General features: G+C 43.6%; 2 protein-coding genes across 4 annotated transcripts in view; one reads left to right on the top strand and one right to left on the bottom strand.

The window, feature by feature from the left end:
- Positions 1-23953, bottom strand: part of aff2 (AF4/FMR2 family, member 2) — a 150092-nt gene that overhangs the window by 92845 nt on the left and 33294 nt on the right. For both annotated transcript variants that reach the window (XM_052071355.1, XM_052071364.1), the window contains exon 2: positions 148-268. In XM_052071355.1, the coding sequence (XP_051927315.1) occupies positions 148-268 (121 nt within the window). The remainder of the gene's footprint in view (positions 1-147; positions 269-23953) is intronic.
- On the top strand, positions 8182-9828 carry LOC127604559 (galactose-specific lectin nattectin-like). 2 transcript variants are annotated; one of them, XM_052071721.1, is made up of 7 exons: positions 8182-8265; positions 8406-8468; positions 8567-8585; positions 8674-8756; positions 8862-8996; positions 9489-9591; positions 9693-9828. In XM_052071721.1, exons 2-7 carry the CDS (start codon positions 8406-8408, stop codon positions 9770-9772), a joined length of 483 nt encoding a protein of 160 aa, XP_051927681.1. In that variant the 5' UTR covers positions 8182-8265; the 3' UTR covers positions 9773-9828. The 2 variants fall into 2 exon arrangements, with proteins under 2 accessions (XP_051927681.1, XP_051927673.1); XM_052071713.1 differs by lacking the exon at positions 8182-8265 and having other exon boundaries at positions 8315-8468.

The following is a 23953-nucleotide window of genomic DNA, read 5'->3' as shown; positions in this document are numbered from 1 at the left end:
CAAAATCTATCACTTAAACTGGAATATATACATAATTAATTGCTTATGTTTTATTTACATAATTAATCAACAGTTTCCCAAACATGAATTTAGTACTATGACTGTAATCCAAAACTATGGAGGGTCCAATCAGTCACTCTTACTTACTTTGTAAGGTTCCCCAAAGAGGTTGAATCCAGTAGAGAACAAATCTTCATCCTGCTGTACCTCCTGGGTCCTCCTCTCCCATTCTCTCCTTTTGAGGACACTGCGCTCTGACTCCAAATGGCTAAAAGGAAACCAAGAGAAAAACTCATTAGTGTTGCCTGCTGAGAACAATCCACTGGCAGAAACTACTGCCTTTTTATGTCTGACATGTGGACAATACTGAGCACCAATGATGGCAAATAAAAGAATGATAGCCTAGAGACAATGCCCCAACCAGTCATTTCTGACCTCAAAAAACAGAAAACCGACATATAAAGATCCATTCATACACTCAATTTCCACAGAGCAACGTGCAGTAAATTAAAGATATACTTTAATTATACTGTCGCTCGAAGTTGAATGGCACGAAAATGAGACTTTCTTTTATTTTATGTTTTTTTTTTTTTTTTTGGCAATCTTCCCCCGGCCGGAACATGCTTGGCGGGCCTGACCTGGCCCCCGGTCCCTAAGTTACACCCATTATTGTTCCATCGATTCATTGAAAAATTGGACACCATTTCATTTTTCTTTTTTACGTACACTTCACAACTGATGAAAGCGTTTTTTGAATGTATCCTTGACATTCTCATGAAATATACATTGATAAGCCATCGGGTGATATTTATTTCAGAATATCGTTTTTTGGCACTGCGCGTCGGCCACTTTAGTGGATATCCTTGCAGCAGTTCTCATTACTATCTTACGATTGTTTTTGCTGTTTTGCTTGTACTTCCACACAAAGCTCAAACAAGACTTTCACACACGTGCCAACCTTGTTGGCTAAATATGATATGAAACTGGCGCACCTCAGAGTTGTAGCCATGCGCTTGTCTTTTTTGCTCTCCCCCATATACACGTGTCTCTTTCAGTTCTCCGCAGTGCTCATCAGACAGCAGTTCTGAGTCTGAAAAATGCTACAAGAGCTACAGCTGTATAAGAGTGACTATTTATCGTAAGTGTATCAAGCTCTACAGCACAAAAAAATAGATATAATCATTCTTCCTCAAACAACATTAAGAGTGATCATTCCCAAGGGGGCAACTCTTTTTTTTCATGACTGAGTACCATATGGTATCAGATGGCCACTGTCATTCATTCATTTGTTTTTAAAGTTAGTTGGGTGTATAATCCTGTCGTGTTGATGACATAATGTACCGGCTGAGCCATGCCGCATTCCCTTCATGTCCTCTCATGGCGTCGTTGACAAAATCAGAATTAAGTGTGCTTTTAATCAGTTATTCTGGGAAGTTCTCTTTCTTGGCTTATAGCTCACCCCTGGGGGCTGCTGGGTATATGATTCATCATCGCTTCCTGTGTAAAACAGCCGGACGCATTAATTGAAACAGGCGATCTGTGGCAAATAGTTACCATGCTGATTGTTTCTCACATATGTCTGTTTTTAAGCAAAGCCTACCTTTTACGATGCTAACCCAAAACCTTTTTTTCAATCAGCTGCGGTCGAACAGTCCACAGAGAAATGTATGAGCGGCTCGTAGAGTTTTAAAGTGTGTGCGAACAAGCACACGCTACGTGCACGCCTCTGCCCTGTTGACCCAGGAAAGGGCATCTGTTTTACTCAATGCACTGCAAGGAGAGGAGACAGAGTGCCTAATTAGCCATCAACACAATTAAAAGAGACGTTCTCTTTTCCTGCACCAGACCTCTCCTCCGACATTTAATCTCGTAGTAAGATGTGCGAGTGGGAGGTAGGAAGAATGGAGAGAGGCAACGAGAAAAGGGAGAAGGTGGTGGGGGGGGTCATATATGCCACGGGAAGGGAAAAAAAATACTTCCAGGGAAACCGACTGTTTCTTAAAAAGAAAAAAAAATAAGAGATTGATGAAAGACTGAGTAGAGGGATGAGGACAGGAAAGTAGGATGAGATGAAGGCATGGGCAAAACGTAACAGAGTAATGGGAATTCCAGGTAAATGATTGACAAATCTGTTTGTGTGTGTGTGTGTGTGTGTGAGAGAGAGATAGAGAGGGAGAGAGACATAGAGAGAGCATCATCTGTCAGTACATGGAGATAAGTGACAGCTCACTAAGTCACATGCCACAAATATACAGGACAAGCACCATACACGCACAAGAGATATGTATATCCATCACTGAGAAGATGAGATGAGCATCTTAACACACCACCGGCAATACAATGTATTAAAGTTTCACTGTAATTCAGTTGCGATATAATTTGACAATGTGTGAAAAACACAAAGGACGTTTGTTGCCATAACGTTAAATGTTGTGGATTTCATTCAAGAGCTATAATCTGAAGAGGTGGGAGAGGCAGACCGCGATGTGTTTACATTGTGCCGCCCCTTCTTGTAAGTACTTCATAGTGTAGCGCAGGTCGATACGGCTATAAACAAACATTGTTTGCGGAAACCATTCCCAGGACTGAATATTGCCACATCTCCATGGAAAAAAAAACAAAGAGAGTGGAAATTGAAGAATAATTAGATCTTAATTTTCATTGACAGTGTCTGGCATTAATTCAACAATAGTTTCATTTACATTTTTTTTTGCACTTTGCAGTGGTGTTGAACTATAATACTATGAGCTGTTTTGACTCTTGCATTGACAGGAAAATGTGTTGTTTAGTTTATGCAATGAGGTGTTTTGCACTAGTCTTGCCAATTTTTGTTTTTTCTTGATAAAAGTAAAATATAGACCCACATAGGCCTTACTGACATCAAGCTCTGCTTTCACCATGACACATGTAAGACGATTTGTGATGCAACAGAGGAGGGACCAATAATGAATGAAATTATCGGACACCAATTAGTAAGTAATAAAAGCTGAAAGTCTTTGTTATCAATTATCGTGGGAAGAAAATGTATTTTCCCACTTGTAATGTCATTTGGTGCGCCGGTATTCTCAAATTATAATAGGCCAGTTGTTGACATTGCATCTTACATAATCATGAAGATGCTTTAATGCTTATTGGTTATTTTCCCCCATGCCTGAGAAACACAACAGCTTCCTGAGTCATTTTGAAGATCGCTGTGTATTGCTTCTTGACACACATTTGATTTTATTTTTTTAAACAAGTAAATTGATTGATTACAAGAAAGCCTATGACTCGATGCCACATACATGGATCACTGAATGCTTGGAGTTGAATAAGGTGAACAGGACCCTAAGAGCCTTCGTTGCGAACTCGATGAGGATGTAGAAAACCACACTTGAAGCCAATGGAAAGCCACTTACCCAAGTGTCCATCAAATGTGGCATATACCAAGGTGATGCACTCTCCCCACTGCTGTTCTGCATAGGACTGAACCTCCTAAGCCAAGTAATCACCAAGACAGGCTATGGATACCGCCTCAAAAATGAAGCTACAATCAGTCATGTCCTCTACATGGATGACATAAAGCTGTATGCTAAGAGCAAAGGGAGATAGACTCCCTGATCCACACGACCAGGATCTAAAGCAGCGACATCGGGATGTCATTCGGGCTTGAGAAATGTAGTCGGATGGTGACTAAGAGAGGAAAGGTAGTCCGCACTGAAGGGCTCTCACTCCCTGAAGGAACAATAGCAGACATTGAGGACAGCTACAAGTACCTTGGTATACCACAAGCCAATGGCAACCTCGAACTGGCAACAAGGTAAGCGGCTACGGCGAAATATCTCCAGCGAGTGAGGCAAGTCCTAAGAAGTCAGCTCAATGGCAAGAATAAGACCCGGGCAATAAACAGCTATGCCCTGCCAGTGATCAGATACCCTGCAGGAATAATAAGGTGGCCAAAGGAAGAGATTCAGACCACGGACGTTAGAACCCGAAAGCTCCTAACCATGCATGGAGGGTTCCATCCCAAATCCAGCACCCTGAGACTGTACGCAAGCCGAAAGGAAGGAGGCCAGGGACTAGTGAGTGTGAGAGCCACTGTCCAGGATGAAACATCCAAGCTCCATGAATACATCAAGGAGAAGGCTCCAACGGATGACGTACTCAGAGAATGTCTCAGACAATGGGGAACAGAGGATGAGGAGCTGGAAGAGGGACCATCATGGGAGGACAAGCCCCTACACGGGAAGTACCACCGGACCATAACTGAAGTGGCCCATCTCAAGAAGTCCTATCAGTGGCTAGAGAGGGCTGGCCTGAAGGACAGCACAGAGGCACTCATCCTGGCTGCTCAGGAGCAGGCCTTGAGCACCAGAGCCATCGAGGCCCAGATATACCACACCAGACAAGACCCAATGTGTAGGTTGTGCAAAGAGGCACCTGAGACGATCCAACACATAACTGCAGGGTGTAAGATGCTGGCAGGGAAAGCCTACATGGAACGCCATAAACAGGTGGCTGGCATAGTCTACCGAAACATCTGTGCGGAGTATGGACTGGAAACCCCAAGGTCAAAATGGGAAACACCTCCGAAGGTGGTGGAGAATGACAGAGCGAAGATCCTGTGGGACTTCCAGATCCAGACTGACAAGATGGTAATGGCGAACCAACCAGATATCGTGATCATAGATAAAGGGCAGAGGAAAGCCGTTGTAGTGGATGTAGCGGTCCCAAGTGATGGAAACATCAGGAAGAAGGAACATGAGAAACTCGAGAAATACCAAGGGCTCAGAGAGGAGCTGGAGAGAGCCTGGAAGGTAAAGGTGACAGTCGTGCCTGTGGTGGTCGGAGCACTTGGGGCAGTGACCCCCAAACTAGATGAGTGGTTGCAACAGATCCCGGGAACAACATCGGACATCTCAGTCCAGAAATGTGCAGTGCTGGGAACAGCAAGGATACTGCGCAGAACCCTCAAGCTTCCTGGCCTCTGGTAGAGGACCCGAGCTGAATGAGGGACGGACACCACCCGAGGGGTGAGATGAGGATTTTTTTTTTTATATATATTTGAAATGTATGGCTGCCACACTTTTTCACTCTCTGATCATGAGTTGTGATAGAGAAAACATTTTTTTTGATTTGCAGGAATAGAGATTTTATTTAACATCGTAGTTTCAAAAAATCGATTCATCTAAATTATATCTTTAGTCTAGAAATGAAAGACAGGAAGCATATTGTTTGTGCTGTTTTTTTTTTTTTTTAAATGAAATGGTGACAGCTTTCTGTTTGTTTTGTGTGTGCATGTGTCCTGAAGTAATGCTGATAGCCACAGTAAGCGCTGGGAATTTAATCTCAACAAAGCTCTGCTGGTCTCCCCTGATAACTATTACACACACACTCATTTTCACTCGCTCACACACACACACACGCACGCACACACACACGCGCACACACACACACACACGCACACGCACGCACGAACGTTTGCACACGTTCACACATAAGCAGGCACACTGCTTTATTGCCTGCTCTTGTACATCCACAGCACATTTTCAGGTGTTTAAAGCAACTTCCACACCCGATGAAGTCGGGATGTTGTGGAGCCCATCCCAGCCATCTTCGGGCAGTAGGCGTTGGACACCCTGAACCGGTTGCCAGCCAATCACAAGGCACACACAGACGATGTCACGTTTCGGTTTTGCGGTCTGGCCAGCCGGTGGCATGAGCGGTCTTCCTAGCGCACTTGCTGGCAATCGGTAATCTATAGATGCACTATTTAAGGACTCCATCGTCCTACACCGGTTGTGGGAGTATTGTTTATGGCATTGCAATCCTCACTGTTCGTTGACTTAGTGGCTTTTGACCTCGTCGTGATTTTGCGTATAGTTCTCGGTACCAAGTTTTGTGTAAGTACTGTTTTATTTTGATGATCTGGCTTTTTGTGCGTGTACAGGGTGTTACATTGTTTTTCGTTCATAGTTTGCGGGCTTTACTTTCATTTGGATTTACCTCCTGGTCCTCATTGTGGACCAGCGCTTTATGTTCTCGCCTTATTTTCGGTGCGATTAAGACATTAAATTGTCTTTACTTCGGAGACCTTGTTTCTGTCTACGTTTTTTGGATCCCCCCCAAACTCGGTTATCCGAGTCCTTAACAGACGAACAACCATCCGCGCACACACTCACACCAAGGGACAATTTAGAGCAGGGGTGCCCAAACTTTTTGGACCAAAGATCTACTTTTCGATCAACTAACCTACCGGGATCTACCCTTACTGGCACACACGCACACGCACGCCCTGATGAGAAACAGCCTGAAACTGAGGCATGCGATGCACTTCTGCAGCCTGTCAACTATCGTAGCTCACACGTACCGTTTTAAAGTGCTTCCCAGGGCCCTCCTAGATTCCTATTCTTTGCCCATGCCCTCGGTGAATTGTACACGAAGCAAACTCAGAATGAGAATAATGACGAGAAAAGATAGAGAGCAATAGCTCTGATCACAAGCTGCAATTGCAGACTGCTGAGCGCTAACAACTTTGGTGACCACCGGTAATCACGCAACACCGTAAATTCAAGATTTACCTGCTTTATTTAATTTTTTATTTATTTTGGGGGGGGGGGTGAAAATGAGACTGATAGGATGATAAGGGTGCAGTGTACATTAACACACAAAAAAATATGTTACTAAGATGTACAAAGACACACAAATGGTTGTTTGTTTTTCTTTCACCTCGACACTCCTCGGATCTACTTGGCACCTGTCTTAGATCTACCGGTAGGTCAGGATCAACGTGATTTAGAATCTTCAATCAGCCTGCCATGCATGTTTTTGGAATGTGCGAGGTAACCGGAGTACCCAGGGGAGATGCAAACTCCATATAGGTCCAGATGATTCTTTTCCACTTTGGCCTGGAGCAGGCGGAAAAAAAAAAAAAAAAAAACTTTTTAAAAAGAAAATGTTTTGATGTAAATCTGGTGAAGCTGGCTCAATCGTTTTGTGAGTACTACCCAGTTGGCAAAGTGCATTCCACACATTGCATGATTAGTCAGCTTGTGAAACACTTGAAACATTTGAGCAACAAGAAAAAGACGATGCAGCAGGGCTACGTAATGCGCAGACCATAGTCCTGCGTGTTCTGTCAATACTGTATTTTGATCCGGGTAGGCAACTCCGGTCGTAGAGAGCCGTAACCCTGCATGCTTTCCATCTCTACCTGCTGCAACACTCCTGATCCATATGAGCAGCTCACCGGCAAGCTCTGCAAAGCCTCAGAATGATTCTGATCATTTGAATCAGGTGTGTTGGAAGAGGGAATTTGGAAAACAAGCAGGACTGCGGCTCTCTAGGACCGGAGTTGCCTCACTTTGGCTCAGACGCTGACAAGAAAAAGGACAGCTGGCCAGAACGTGTGACAAGACATTGAAACAAATCCATGCATATTCAACAAATGTTGCAGTTTCTGCCATGAAGAGTAATTATCAAGACAAAGATTCATTAAGATCTTACGTCACCTCCTGCTCGGGCATTTTTAGACTGCCACGCCTTCCTTCTGTGTGACTCAACAAGCACATACTTTGAAAACAATCACAACTTCCTTTGACTGGGATACTGGTGTAATAAACAACAATGCGGATGTGTGTGTCCATAATTAAGGGTAATAAGGGTGCACCCAAATGTAAGTGCCGAGGCGTGTGAGGTGTGTTTTGTGCTTATTGAATAATGCTGCCATTACTCGGTTAAACTGGTCTATTCGGTCAAGAGAACATTTCGGTGTGTGCAGGTGCACCGCCCTGCTTCTCATCTTGTGCCTTTGTTTCACGAATCTCATTTCCCAAAAAATGTTAACATTTCCTTGTGAAAGGGGAGTTAATCTAAAAAAAAACAATCATCATCATCAAATCCAACAATTTCTCCTTGGAGTGTTTAGATTAGGGGATGTCGCAAATATGAGTCAACTGTTGGCTTGTGAAGACTCTTTTGTTGTGAAAGGCGATAAAAATAAACTTGACCTGACTGAACGTGTCAGCTCTCGTTTAGGCTTCATTTCGGGATAATTGCCCAGATGCACATCACATGAAAAAAGTTACCCTTGCTCGTTAAAACCTCCCAAAAAGCTACACAAGTGACACACCTAAACAACATTTCAAAGGATATTGGAGGACTCGTCCGGTGTGTCTTGTGACAAAACAATGATTTGCATATTTAACATTTCTGGGCTGTGTCAACCCAGCGTATAAAAAGGACTGCTCTGAGTTATTCTCAGCATCAAGCATCACCATCGCAAAGGTAACTTCACGCAACAAAATGTATTACTAACAGGAACATTTCAAACCACACTACATGAGATAGATTACCGATATGATCAGATTGTAACCCGCATGGTCAAACGCACAAATGAAGAACTGTATTCTTCTGTCACCGCACAGATGGCATCTGCTCTTTGCTCCTTGCTCCTCCTTTGCGGGATCTGTGGACTGTTGACCGGAATCGTAAGTCAAAATTTCACCTGGTGACCTCAACGCATGTATATTTGCGATTGCGTTTGATGATCAGTCGTGATTTGCCCTCTTGCTTTTCATCTTCACAGTCCTGTCAAACGTTGAAAGGTTAGTCTTTGCCTCACCCTTGGATTTCTTCCTCACCTTCTTTCCCCAGATTGAGTTGTTGCCTAAAAGGGCTAAAATTGTGTTGCAGGCTACTGCCCTAAAGGCTGGACTCGGTTGAATGATCGCTGTTTCATCTTCCAACATGATCAGAGAACCTTTGCTGATGCAGAGGTTTGGGAGACTTTCACCCAGTAGTCGCGGCATCGATCATAACAGTTTACGTGATACACACTGCTTTTTTGTTTTTCATTTCTTTGTTTGGTTTTGTCACGTCAGCACATCTGCAACATTCTTGGTGGGAATCTGGTCTCAATCAACAATGCCCTGGAGAACCAAGTGGTTATTGAACTAATTCGGGAAGGTGCTGGTGTTTTTGAAGAGACCTGGATTGGATACCATGACACCCTCATGGTAAGACCTTGCTCAGTACTGAAGTTCGGATTCATTCATGTCGATTGCGCTAACTAGAAATCTCCTTGCTACATAGAACATGAATGTGTCCTCCTGGCTCAATCTTGTCACCGGTTTAACCGAAGCAAGTAGAGTTGAGCGTCAGTCTTTATGAGAAGGGGAAACTGCAGTGCCCTGGAATTAATCATGTCGCTTCACCGACAGGTGGACACTGGTCAGATACACGCTGGCTTCGGGACGCCTCCTTATAAATGCACTTAGCTTTCAGGATAAATGACACTTTTGACAATCACATTCCAATCAGCTGACTGTATTCTCCACCTTCCTGCTCCGAGTATGACTTCAAATATCAGTTTCCCGATGATCATGCTGATAATGTTTAAACACAATCAAGGTGGATTTACCTTAAATGAACGGATTACCAAATATCGGATGAAAACCCAAACAGTCGTTTTCTTGTGACTCATTCAAATGGGGCTTTTTGTCTTTCAGGAGGGTAACTTGGTGTGGACCGACGGCAGCAGTGGAACTTTCAGTGACTTTGAGCCAGGTGTACCATTACCACTTGAGGACTGTGTGGACATCGAGACCCCATGTAAAAATGAATCAATTTCTTTGTTTTGTAGAAATGTCATCAAAATTCAGTCTTTTGAGGATTTCATGTTGTATTCCTTTTGTTTTGTTTTTTTCTTACAGCTGAAATGTGGCATGAACACGTCTGCGACGATCTCAGTCCGTATGTTTGTGCCAAAAAAGTGCTTGTCAAGGAACACTAATCAGGCCATCATACTTCTTTACTACCTTCTGGATGAGAATAAAAATACTTTCAGGATACTGTATCAGTGATTTCTCAGTTTATTCATTTATTCCTTCTTTTTCTTTTGATTCTTCTGCACCACTTAGTTGTCATTGATTGTGGTCAATGAAGAAAAACCTTCAGGCTTATGACTAATAAATGAAGGAATCTGCTTCTGCATAAGAAATGTGTTTGTGCGCTTTTTGCTATTTAAAGTTGGATTCACATTGCAGGTCCAAGTGCACAATTCTGTACGTACTGTAATGCCTATGTGATGTTCAGTTGACAGTCCATTTCCACGTCGTGTTCAAGTGACGCATCAGATTCGAGGAACACTTGAAGCATCCCGCATACATAAATAAGTGTCGACTGCAGGCTGTGACATCATCAAACTAAAAGGTAAAACAAACATTAAATATTACAGAGCATTTAAGTTGACCCGAAGTAGCGATTGAAATGAGAGTAACCTCCACATGACTGCACACTATTTATTGACATATAAACATTGAGCATAGCATACACCAAGATGCTCTATATTTAAATAATCTTTAATGATCTCCGCACATCAAAGGTGCCACATTAACACCTACATTTTCACAGTGGTTTTGATCATCGATTCTCAACTGGCGTGCCGTGGTATAATGGTGGGAAATGAGCACTTAATTTGTCGAAGTAATAAGTATCTACCGGTTAAAAGTATATCAAGATCAGGGATAGGCCACTCCGGTCTGAGAGCTCCAAAGTGCTACATGTTTTCCATCTCTCCCTGCAGTAACCCAGCCGATACAAACAATTTGCTCATCAGCAAGCTCTGTAAAGCCTAAGAAGGATTCTGATCATTTGAATCAGGTGTGTTGGAAGAGGGAACTTCGAAAACAAGCAGGACTGTGGCTCTCAAGGACCGTACTTGCCTACCCCTGATTTGGAAAGAAGCTTTGCGGCCTGCACATGTCACCGAGAGTTTGTGGGTCTGCACCACTGAGCACTCATGAAGTATTTGTGTCTTATGGGAAGAACTGTCAGAAGAGTTGAAATATGTTTCAACTCATTTAAAGCCACGCAGACATTTGCAGCAAAGTTTTGCTTTGCCATCTGAGCTCAATGAGCCTGTGCACAGATTTTGCACAGTTACTGGGGATTAGAGCGTTCCTCTGAAGATGAAAGGCATTTGTTTCGGCTCAAGTGAATATATCACCATTTATCTCACATCTGAAACTATGTTTTGTAAATACACACTTTATAATTGAGCAAAAAGAGCCAATTTATTATATCACTTTGAAGCAAAACAGTTATACAGTGAACACTGACAGCATGCAGTAGCTCCGCTCATTTAAATGAGAAAACATGCAAATGGGGGCTTTTATGTTTAAATGCTTCCCACAGTCCTGATGAGCTCTTTTCAGAGCAGATTGGATGATATGACATTGTCGGAAAGGCACAGGTGTTAGTGAAGCCATTAATGGGGGCTTTTTTTTCCCATTCAGGCTTCCCACTCCAGCTTGTAGCAAAATTATGGAATACAGCCTTCCGATTGCTTAAGAAACACAAATTGCAAAATTGCAACCCAAAAAAAAAAAAAAATCTAATTTCTCTCAGCAAATGTATATGGGTCCTGATAGATTTGGTTACAGAGTTGTCAAAGGCGCAAGTGATTTGAGCATCATGCTGGTTTCAAGGCATATTTCCACCGTACACACAGTGTACAGTGGAAATGTACAGTGCACAATTCACTTCAAATTCATGTTTTTGCCATTTCAGTTTCAGCTACAGTGCATTACTACTTTGGCAGTGGTTACTATAGCAGCAGGTCAGCTAAGAAGACAAATGTGATATGGAGCAGTGCTGTCTGCTAACATTATCGGGGAAAGCATTTGATTGAAAGAGTAATGTGTCTCTCCATCGCAATGAGGTGACCAGATGGCATCTTTTTATTTTTTTAATGTCATCTTATTTTATTTATTTATTTTACAAATACACAGTATTTTCCAATACTTTTGAATGCCATTACATCAGTCAACAAAATAAAAGTTTTTGGGGAAACGAACCTCAACCAGCATGTATTCTGTGATTGCATTTTCACTACTGGGCTTTTTCGTCACCGATTATTCCATAAATTGACGTTCTAAATGACAATTACCCACCACTGATTGATTGTGATCACTCGGCATGTATACTGGTTAATATGACAACCCGATTTGTAGTTCAGAAACACAGGAACACCAGATGGACCAACCGATTACATTTTTCAGTCAATTTTGTAATGGAGGGTAACAACTAAATTCATATATGGTGGCATTTAATTGAAAGATGTTTGTTGTTTTTTTTCTCTTTCTTCTTTCTTCTTTCTACATACATTCTTGCTGCTGGAGGCTGTAAATTTCCCCAGTGTGGGACGAATAAAGGATATCTTTATCTTATTTGCTGGCCAAGGAAATTTGGGGATCTTGCCATTTTTTTGGAACAGTGATTTGGAGATGAAAAGCTGAAATTTTTCCTTTTGCAAAAACAATGTGTTACGATCAAAAAATAAATGGTAGGTGAAAGGGATGCATGCCTCCAGTGACATACATTTACTGTGACCAGCGGGAATATTTTACTCTCATCAATCAAATTCTCAACCCAAATATGAAACCAGGAGATTGTTGCAATTTGAGGGGGCATGGTGATGCACACTGTGGTACTGGAATATGCAAATGAAAGGCTTTTTGGCTGTTTGTGCAACTTTCTCTTTTGTTTTTGACACTGCAAAAACTGCAAAGAAGCAAACTTATAATAATTAGGATTTCTCTCCCCTCCGTGAGTCGTCACCTTACCGTGGTGGAGGGGTTTGTGTGTCCCAATGATCCTAGAAGCTAAGTTGTCTGGGGCTTTATGCCCCTGGCAGGGTCACCCATGGCAAACGGGTTCTAGGTGAGGGGCCAGACAAAGCACGGCTCAAAGACCCCAATGATGAGTGAAATAAATGGAACTAGGTTTCCCTTGCCCGGACGCGGGTCACCGGGGCCCCCCTCTGGAGCCAGGCCTGGAGGTGGGGCTCGTTGGCAGGCGCCTGGTGGCCGGGCCTACACCCATGGGGCCCGGCCGGGCACAGCCCGAAGAGGCAAAGTGGGTCCCCCTTCCCATGGGCTCACCACCCATGAGAGGGGCCAAAGGGGTCGGGTGCAATGTGAGCTGGGCGGCAGCCAAAGGCGGGGACCCTGGCGGTCCGATCCTCGGCTGCAGAAGCTAGCTCTTGGGACATGGAATGTCACCTCTCTGGCAGGGAAGGAGCCCGAGCTGGTGTGTGAGGCAGAGAATTTCCGACTGGATATAGTCGGACTTGCCTCTACACACAGCCTGGGTTCTGGTACCAGTTCTCTCGAGAGGGGTTGGACTCTCTTCCACTCTGGAGTTGCTCACGGTGAGAGGCGCAGAGCAGGTGTGGGCATACTCATTGCCCCCCGGCTCAGTGCCTGTACATTGGGGTTCACACCAGTAGACGAGAGGGTTGCCTCCCTCCGCCTTCGGGTGGGTGGACGGGTCCTGACTGTTGTTTGTGCTTATGCACCAAACAGCAGCTCAGCATACCCACCCTTTTTGGAGTCCTTGGAGGGTGTGCTGGAGAGTACTCCTGCTGGGGACTCCCTTGTTCTGCTGGGGGACTTCAATGCTCACGTGGGCAATGACAGTGAGACCTGGAGGGGCGTGATTGGGAGGAACGGCCCACCCGATCATAACCCGAGTGGTGTTTTGTTATTGGACTTCTGTGCTCGTCACGGATTGTCCATAACGAACACCTTGTTCAAACATAAGGGTGTCCATATGTGCACTTGGCACCAGGACACCCTAGGCCGCAGTTCGATGATCGACTTTGTAGTTGTATCATCGGATTTGCGGCCGCATGTTTTGGACACTCGGGTGAAGAGAGGGGCGGAGCTGTCAACTGATCACCACCTGGTGGTGAGTAGGCTCAAGTTTATTTTTATCGCCTTTCACAACAAAAGAGTCTTCACAAGCCAACAGTTGACTTATATTTGCGACATCCCCTAATCTAAACACTCCAAGGAGAAATTGTTGGATTTAATGATGATGATTGTTTTTTTAGATTAACTCCCCTTTCACAAGGAAATGTTAACATTTTTGGGGAAATGAGATTCGTGAAACAAAGGCACAAGATGAGAAGCAGGGTGGTGCACCTGCACACACCGAAATGTTCTCTTGACCGAATAGACCAGTTTAACCGAGTAATGGCAGCATTATTCAATAAGCACAAAACACACCTCACAAGCCTCGGCACTTACATTTGGGTGCACCCTTATTACCCTTACTTATGGACACACACATCCGCATTGTTGTTTATTACACCAGTATCCCAGTCAAATGAAGGTGTGATTGTTTTCAAAGTATGTGCTTGTTGAGTCACACAGAAGGAAGGCGTGGCAGTCTAAAAATGCCCGAGCAGGTGGTGACGTAAGATCTTAATGAATCTTTGTCTTGATAATTACTCTTCATGGCAGAAACTGCAACATTTGTTGAATATACATGGATCTGTTTCAATGTCTTGTCACAGGTTCTGGCCAGCTGTCCTTTTTCTTGTCAGCCTCCAAATCTGAAACGATGGTCCTCAGTCGGAAAAGGGTGGAGTGCCCCCTCCGGGTCGGGGGGGAGATCTTGCCCCAAGTGGAGGAGTTTAAGTATCTTGGGGTCTTGTTCACGAGTGAGGGAAGGAGGGAGCGAGAGATCGACAGGCGGATCGGTGCAGCATCTGCTGTGATGCGGACGTTGTATCGGTCTGTCGTGGTGAAGAAGGAGCTGAGCCAAAGGGCGAAGCTCTCAATTTACCGGTCGATCTACGTCCCAACCCTCACCTATGGTCACGAGCTATGGGTCGTGACCGAAAGAACGAGATCCCGGATACAAGCGGCTGAAATGAGTTTTCTCCGCAGGGTGTCCGGGCTCTCCCTTAGAGATAAGGTGAGAAGCTCAGTCATCCGGGAGGGGCTCAGAGTCGAGCCGCTTCTCCTCCACATCGAGAGGAGCCAGATGAGGTGGCTTGGGCATCTGATTCGGATGCCTCCTGAGAGCCTCCCCGGTGAGGTGTTCCGGTCATGTCCCACCGGGAGGAGACCCCGAGGAAGACCCAGGACACGCTGGAGAGACTATGTCACCCAGCTTGCCTGGGAACGACTCGGGATCCCCCGGGGAGAGCTGGAAGAAGTAGCTAGGGAGAGGGAAGTCTGGGCTTCCCTGCTCAAGCTGTTGCCCCCGCGACCCGGCCCCGGATAAGCGGTAGATGATGGTTGGATGGATGGATGGATTTCTCTTTTGTGGTTAAAATTGCAGTGCATTTGCCTCTGAATTCAAGAGGCATTCCCATGCACTTCGAAAGGTCGGCGGTCAGAAATGTCAGACATGCTGCATTTGTTAGTGCTTTGAGGCAGAGATGGTTGTTCATCTCTGTGTGACATCATGACCTCATCAGTGCGATTCACATTAACTGGTTTGTAACAGCTGAAACAAAGTCTTTCAACACTTGCACAGTAACTTGCATTTACCATCACCGCACCATAGCGCGAGTTTATTTCCTTTTATGTCAATCATGTTCCAAGCCCAGCCCAAATTGCTGTTGAGTTGTTGCGTCACAACTTGCCGTCTTAAACAAGTAATTGCTAATATCGTGAATTGTGACGAGTGACACACGACACGGCTGAGCTATGACAGGACAGGGGGTAGGGGGCAGTCACATATTACAAGGTCAATAGCCACAGAGGAAAACCTAATGAGTCTGTCTGGCTTCTTGTCATTTGCTCCAGTCTGTCATGACAGCATGAAGTGGCACTGGGATTGTGTAACCCTCTTGGCTGTTCACACATTAAATACTGAACAAGTGCTGTACTTATTCATTCATCCATTTTCTACACCGCTCATTATAGTATTTCCTCATTTGAGTCACGGGTGAGCTGGAGCCTGTCCTAGCCGTCTATGGGACACACAATTATGCTCACGTTCACAATTTAGTCTTCTTCGTGCGTGTTTCTGGAACGTGGGAGAAAGCCAGAGTACCAGGAGAAAATCCCAGACAAGCACAAGAACATCCAAACACCCCTCAGGAGGGTCAAGATTCAAACCCAGAACTTTTTGACTGAGGGGCAGGCGCGCTGACCGATTTTTTTTCTTTGCGTTAACAAACATAAATTATGAATGATGGGAAACAGCAAACCAGAAAGGAATAAAAATACAGAAAGTCGTTGATACAAAATCCTTAGAGTCCATCTCACAATGAACAGAAAATCTCAAAGGTTAGGAGCCTTCGAAATGAATGTTTAACATAAGAACTCAGGAGTTGTCAAACACAATGAAATTTTGCTCCTGCAACAACCGATTCCAACAGTGACTTCAAAGTGACAGCTACAATGTGCCTTTTTTAATGAGTGATTCTGAACATTGTGAAGAAGAAATCATTTTATTCATCCAAGCCTGCGCTTCTAACAGATGAAACGCGCCTGATTATTATACCTTTATCTCAAGCGGTGTTATGCAAAGCCCTTCATATACACTTCGGGTCTTTGCGTTTTATTTAGCCTGCATTAAGCCGAGCGGCTCAATTAAGTCTAAACCCTCGGATGTGTTCACTGTGTGTGTTCATGGAGTGGAGGGAAGGGGCCGGGGGTGTCTGCGCGGATCGTAGGAGTGCTTTAAAATGACAGGGAGGAGTGAGGGGGATAATGAGAGGGGGAGGAGCGGGGTGGGGGGGGAGAGGAATAGCTGTCAGGCTGCAGACAAAAGCTTTGTTTGAAGTGTCACTTCAACGACACGTTTTTGTCAGCGTGTGTTTGTGTGCGCTTTCGCCGGTTTGTGTGTTCGTTCTGAAGGCATTAGACATCAAGAGGAAATATCAGCGGGCATTCCTGAACCCTCAGTGAAGAAGAGAATGCGCCACAGTGCCACCATCAACATGAAAATATACAGCTTGGACTTTTTCTCCCTTGTAAAGATGAACAATATCAACCTTCGCACAATCGTGCATCAGTGTGTTCCGCGTCACAGCAGGCATGATAATGAGACACGGGCTTCAAACACATTTTTACCTCCTGGCTTTGTTTCCATGCTTATCACACAAATGCGTGTGTTTGACACTGATGGATGGATAAATAGACCGAGAGCGAGGCCAAGAATAAGGGGGCACTACTTTGTAGTTTTCACCTTTGCATCACATCATAAAGAAGCAAACAATGACAAAAAAATAAAATTAAGAATGTGTTATCGCTCATCTGCGTGCAATTTTATGTTTTTAACTCATGTTTATGCACTTTCTTGTTTTGTGCTAAGAAAAATCTCACTATTTCCCAATTTGTCAAAAATCCTTCAGATCTTTAAAGAAACGCTCCTTAGCTCGACATTTCACGAACGCTCGACAGAAATATGTCACTTTACTTTGCAATTTTACAAACAGTTGACAACACTGGTTAATTATGTACCTTTTATCATCGAGTGGAAAGGCATTTCATTGTTCCACCTGTCACTATATGTCATGACTCAACAATTGTTACAGCTGCAGCTGTTGTGAAAGCGCGATATACATAAATAAAGATGCATTGTATGAAATATGTTTTGGTAATATAAATCATTTTTCATATCAATAAGTGACAATGACAAATTTCCCCTGACGCACCTGACAATCACTCACAGCACGCTGTTGGCACACTGGTTGGGAATCACTGCTCCTTCAATTTAGATGTGTGTCGCTTTCTGCTTGCGTGTGTCAAACATCGCCTCCAACTACAGTTGGTTAACGAATAGTATAGTTAACGAATGGTTTGTCACATTGGCACGCAATTAACACAAAGCTGGTCCATTATGCTGAACTCTGAGAGGCTCCCTCAAATAATCTGGATTGAAGTCAACTGTCCCATCTGCTTGCAGAGAGTTGCCTTCATGAATCAGGTTGGTAGAATGTGCTCCCAGATGGTCTACAATTGTACCACCAAAACCCCCTGCCCCCGCATATATGGCTGAGCTGCCCTTGTGCAAGGCACTGCAACTGCTCCTCGGGCAATAAAAATGCTGCCAACTCTCATGTTTCACCAATTATGCGTGCTCGCTGGGTTCACCGCAATGACGGGTCACTTGTAGGTCACATTCACTCTCATATATCGACAAATAAACTGGATGCAAATGACTGCGATATGCGAGCGCTCAAACTCAGACCACCTGTGATCTTGAAGAGTGATAAGCCGTATGCTAAAAGGGGGAGTTGGAATACTCTTTAATATTCATAATTCTCTCAAGGCACTCATGAATAAAACAATGGCCACAGTTTCACCATGGAATGGATGATTTTTATTTAAAAGATTTAACTCAAACTTCGATCATACAAACACTCAACATACTACTTGGAAAACACACAATTAAAATCACCCATTTTCATGACACGTTATTTTTCAAACCAACACAAGAACCCTTGGTGACAGTGTGTGTGAGTGTGTGTGTTAAATAAGTGTGCTGTGCATATTTAATGGTGTGCCTGCCTGCTTGATTGTGAGTACTCAGACATACAGTAATGGCTTTTAGGGACCAGCGGAATAAAAGGAATGGAAAGAGCGATAAGGAGGAGAGATCAGAAGGGCGAGATTCTCGAGTGTGTGTGACACAATGAAAACAGACCACTCAGACACATTTCCGAGAGCAAACACTTTTGAGCAGAATCATTGTCAGAGCAAACACGGACTCCCGTGTCTCTAAAGGACATCACGCCACGTCCCTAAATTCATTGGAAATGCATGAAAAAAACCCTGTCGCTAATTTTCCACAAAGACAAAATATCATCGTAGAAGAGCCTCTTAAAATGTGCCAACATCAGGATAATCAAGGTTAACATTTATCTTCTTTACATTTATTCCGCTGAAGTACTAAATAATGCTTTCTCCAGTTCACAATGTGCCGCTTCCTTCATCCTTCAATCTGTTGGCCTCGAACTCTGTCATGATTTTGTCGCCGTTACGGATGAATGTTGAAATTGTCGACTTTGCAAATTGGTAGCCTCGACTGAGCTTTGTCTGGTAGAATCCCTTTCGAAAGTGAGTGACAATTTCAGCCTTTGCAGAGAGTGAGATTTAATCCCGTTTACCAGACATGTTTTCAGACCATGTGCGCCGTGCCCCCGGCGGTACAAAAATATACGAGTTGATCAGTAGCGTTGCGAAGCAATGGAGAGGAATCCCGCGCTGTATATCTCGTTCATAAGCGAGGTCGCGGTGGCAATTAGCTTCCCACGGTTCGTCGTAACGAAGGCCTTTTCACTCTTGTGGGGAAAAATCTGGTCGGTGTTAACGTTATAAAAGTGTTCGTTGTAAGCCAAAATGGGCAAAAGGGAAATGAATTGCGAGAAATCAGGGCTTTGAATTGCGAACATTATCGGGGTGAAAACGTAAACAGGATACGTTGAAAAGAGGTTTGACTGTATTTTGCCTTTCATTTTCATCATATATTTTAATGTGACTAACTCATAACTACACAAATAATGTCAAGCTAATGAATAGCTCGGCTGAATAAAAATGTCTGCAACTGTAAGTCACTTTCACATTGTCTTCACAAAGCTATTGAGTGTATTTATCCTGCCACTGTTTAGTATAGAAAATGTCCACTAAACATGTCCATAAAAGAATGTTAGTTCCAGTTTTTATCGAGGTTATTACACTAATTTGAAAAACAAAAACGAATAGTCACCATAATTACTTAACTTGGGCGGCATGTTGTCGCACGTTCGCCTTACAGTGCAGAGGTGCAGAGTTCGATTCTAGCTCCGGCCTCCCTGTGTGGAGCTTGCATGTTCTCCCCGAGTCTGCGTGGGTTTTCTCCGGGTACTCTGGTTTCCTCACACACTCCAAAAAACGTGCATGGCAGGCTACTGGAACCCTCAAAAATGTCCCTAGGTGAGTGTGAGTGTGGATGGTTGTTCGTCTCTGTGTACACTGCGATTGGCTGGCAACCACTTCAGGGTGTCCCTTGCCTACTGCCCGAAGACACCTGGGATAGACTCCAGCACGCCCGCGACCCTTGTGAGGATAAGGAGATTAGAAAATGTATGAATGGATGGTTACTTAACTTCATCTGTATCGACCTCAAGTTCCTCTTCTAGCATTTGCAATCAATAAGAGCATGGAGCACACTTCTTCGTCCAGCAGTTCAATTTAAAGGAGGCCATATTTTTTTCCAGTGTTTTCCTTTCTGAATTCTGATTGTTATTTCCCCATTGCGGGGCAAATAAAGGATATCTTATCTTATCTTATATCCAATCTCTTTGCGAGGCAAGTTGTGTCGGCCTGTGGCATGTGGAAATGTTGCTTTTAATGGCAGTGCTTAAAATGCAATAACATAAAAATGTACAAAGTATTGTAAGTTTCCTGTACATGTGAGTCCGCTAAGACAAGTGTTGATTTATATTTCCTTTACTTTCTATGGGAGATTTTTTTTAAAGGTCAAAACAAACATTTCCAAGTGTCCTAAAACCGATTGTGTTTGGCCTTTGCGATTCAAGTTACAAGTGGTGCGGCCGACACAACCTCGGGCTGAACACGCTCAAGACTGTAGAGATGATCGTGGACTTCAGGAAACATTCTTCTCCTCAGTTGCCCCTCACACTATCCAACTGCCCTGTGTCAACCGTCGAGACCTTCAAGTTCCTGGGAATCACAGTCTCCCAGGACATGAAGTGGGAAGTCAACACCATCTCCATCCTGAAAAGGGCCCGGCAGCGGATGTACTTCCTGAGGCTGCTGAGGAAGCATGGCCTGCCACAGGAGGTGCTACGACAGTTCTACACGGCAGTCATCGAATCAATCCTGTGTTCTTCCATCACGGTTTGGTTTGGGGCCGCCACAAAAAAGGACAAAATACGACTTCAACTGACAGTTAGGACGGCAGAAAAAATCGTTGGCACCGCCCTACCCACTCTTGAGGACTTGCACACTGCAAGAATCAAGACAAGGGCACGGAAAATCCTCCTGGATCCCCCGCACCCTGCCCACCACCTTTTTCAGCCACTCCCCTCAGGCAGACGCTACAGATCCATGCGCACCAAATCCAGTAGACACTTAAACAGCTTCTTCCCTCTAGCCATTAACTCCTTAAACAGTCACTGACATAGTCGCTCTTCTTGCACCACAAAATGGTACTACAAAACTACTGGTATACTCTAAAATGGTTCAACGATTTTGTTGTTTACGATGATACTAGTGCAGCGTGTTATACCGGAGACAAATTCCTTGTGTGTTCTACATACTTGGCCAATAAAGATGATTCTGATTCTGATTCTGATTCTGATAAATCTAATTCCAATTTAAAAACCTGAGTCAACATGAATATTCAGGACGTAGCTCGCGTTCTCCACATAACATTATAAATAAAAAAATCTATGTTTTAAAATTGTTCATTTCTCTTTATGCCTGCATCGAGCACATACAGAATGTAAGACTTTCATCTTAAATAAGCACTTTTTACATGCCATTGCCAAATATGGTGCCTATGCATTGAACGCATCATAATAGTGAACACAGCAAGCAAATCCCATTAGCGACACGCCGGAGCAATGGGCAGCTCTCAGCACTGGGAAATAGAACTTAGGCCGGGGGGGGGGGGGGGGGTACACAGCATTCTTGCATTTTTTTCACAGTTCCTCAACTCAATGTTGACCCAAAATGATGAATGTCCCACACATTAGAAAATACCAGTTGTAATCAGCAAAGACTAGAAGTGTCAATGACATTTTTTCCCAACATATATTATTCAACCTGAAGATTTATTTCTGCTTTTGAACTTCTGACTCTGCAAACCCAGTGACAAAATAATTGCACCAAAAAGACGGGAAAAATATCATGTGACTGATTGGGAACGAATGTGTGCTGGAAACTATATTAGTGCTGCAAGATTACATGGTTTTTCTTCTGTGGCCGGCACAATAAACAATGGCAAATTATAAATGATGGGGCACACAAAATACTGATTGCTCACCGTTGCCTATTGAAAGGAATAGTGATTATGCTCTGATTTTCCAGATCAGCGATGGAGGCTTTCTTTACTTCCTGACTTTCACAAGATAATAATGAGGGTTAATAATTGAACACACACTAAAAAGAAACCCTTCAGCCGCGCTCCCCTCACAGACTCCCACCACCACATTTAATATGCTAACTACAGTATTAGCTGATGAGAAAGAATTAGTGCATGGTAAATTGATTAATTAGGTAATGAATGAACACACTTAACTACATCCTGGATCCTGTGAAATGAAAACTGGAGAAGAAGGGACACAGCCAAATGATCAGATAACAGGTTAGAGAGGTACACAAAAGATGGAGAGAGTGAAGGAGGAGAAAGAAGATGAGGAGGAGGGGGGAGTCAGACGAAGAAGGCGTGTGGAGATGCTAATGCTTGCAAGTCGTGGTCTGGCTGACACACAGACGCACACGTACTCAAATGCGCAAATACACACACATGCACACACATGCATGCACATGCACAGTTGATAAGAAAAACAATGTTCGACAGGCAGTTTATCATAAGGGCAGGATGAGACAGAGAAAGATTAGACACCATCCCTGTGTGTGTGTGTGTGTGTGTGTGTGTGTGTGTGTGCACTTTTCCCAAGAGAAAGTCAGTTAAAGATGAGGCAAATTTTGTCTCATTTTGCATGTTGATGTCTGTGTTGAGTGTAAACGAAAAGCACATTTCACAGTCTCAATTATATTGATTGGGATGTATCACACTTCATAATTCATTTGCTGTAAATACATTCGATGGCTTTATAATTGTGAATGTTTTCCAAGATAGTCAAAATGTTTATCAAATGTGTCATCTGGCATGTAGTGAGTTAATCATGCCCATTATCACACTTTTGATCTTTGTCTCAGACATTTGCAGTGATGTCACATGCTTGTCAGACCCACTGGCATCCGAGCATGCCGTCACATGCACGATTTTTGCGCTTCCTCTGGTATCCACAGTGATGAAATTACCAGATTTTGGACATGTAATTAATATGACAGTCATGTAGTCCTCAAGGTAAAATTTTACGCATTTCCATGTGTGTACATGGCCATGTAGTACAGTACATAAAATAATCAAGGTCAATGATGTGATGCTAATCACATGGAGCAGTTACTGTACAGACGTACTTACAGTTACGTACAAAAAACATGTATTTGCCATTAGGCTAGGTCACTAATATGATAGACATAATCATTTAATCCTCCATCCACATTGATTTTATGTACCGAAATGACCATGAAAATATTTACTGTGGATATGTTCCAGACCACCCCACAGTGGAATAAAACCTTTTCGTTTTTCGTCAGAGATTTACCCTCCCTTGTGCTTTTAACACATTTTAACTGATGGAAACACTCAAACTTAATCAAAACACTTTTGGAAGTATTCCTTAGGGGCTGCTCTCACTCGTACAGTTCTCCAAATCTGATGCAACATGTTCATGCTTTTAGCTGTTTAATTGTCACTTCCAGTTTAGGTTTAATGGAAAACTGAAACAGAGGGCTCCATTTTCGCTCGTGTGCTCGGTATAAAACCTGCCGCATCCTGATTTTTGTGCCAGGGCAAGTATAGTTTAACGTTGTTTTTTTTTGTTTTTTTAATTTGCAAACCGTTGTGGCGGAGAGAGGGCGTTTCCAGCGCCCTTTGACCATTTGATGACTGAAAGTAAATGAGACTCTAGACCAGTGGTTCTTAACCTGGGTTCGATCAAACCCTAAGGGTTCGTTCGGTTAATCAGTCTCAGGGGTTCGACAAAGCCTCGGCCATGCAGATGAAGACACGCCCGACATATTAATTAGTTATGACACGCTCGCTTGGCCATCACTGGCTGGTTCATTTTGTGCAAAATTAAAAAAATGTAGACTATGTAATCGTGCTAGTTGTGTTGACATTTTTTTCTGTTTTTAATAGATGCATTTTTTAATGTCTTGAATTTGCAAAAAAATCGGACTTTGTATTTCTCACTAATGAAGGGTTCGGTGAATATGCATATGAACAGGTTGGGTTCGGTACCTCCCTAACAAGATTAAGAACCACTGATCTAGACCAACTTGGACCTTTGCTTAGTTCTAGCTCAGGTTATGTAAGGCGATTTTGGTGAATCTGATCGAGGAGAAGACAGATAGATTCTGCACTC

Source organism: Hippocampus zosterae, chromosome 1, assembly GCF_025434085.1.
Source record: "Hippocampus zosterae strain Florida chromosome 1, ASM2543408v3, whole genome shotgun sequence".
In the NCBI taxonomy this organism is placed as follows: Eukaryota; Metazoa; Chordata; class Actinopteri; order Syngnathiformes; family Syngnathidae; genus Hippocampus; species Hippocampus zosterae.
This window is presented reverse-complemented; position numbering and strand designations above follow the sequence as displayed.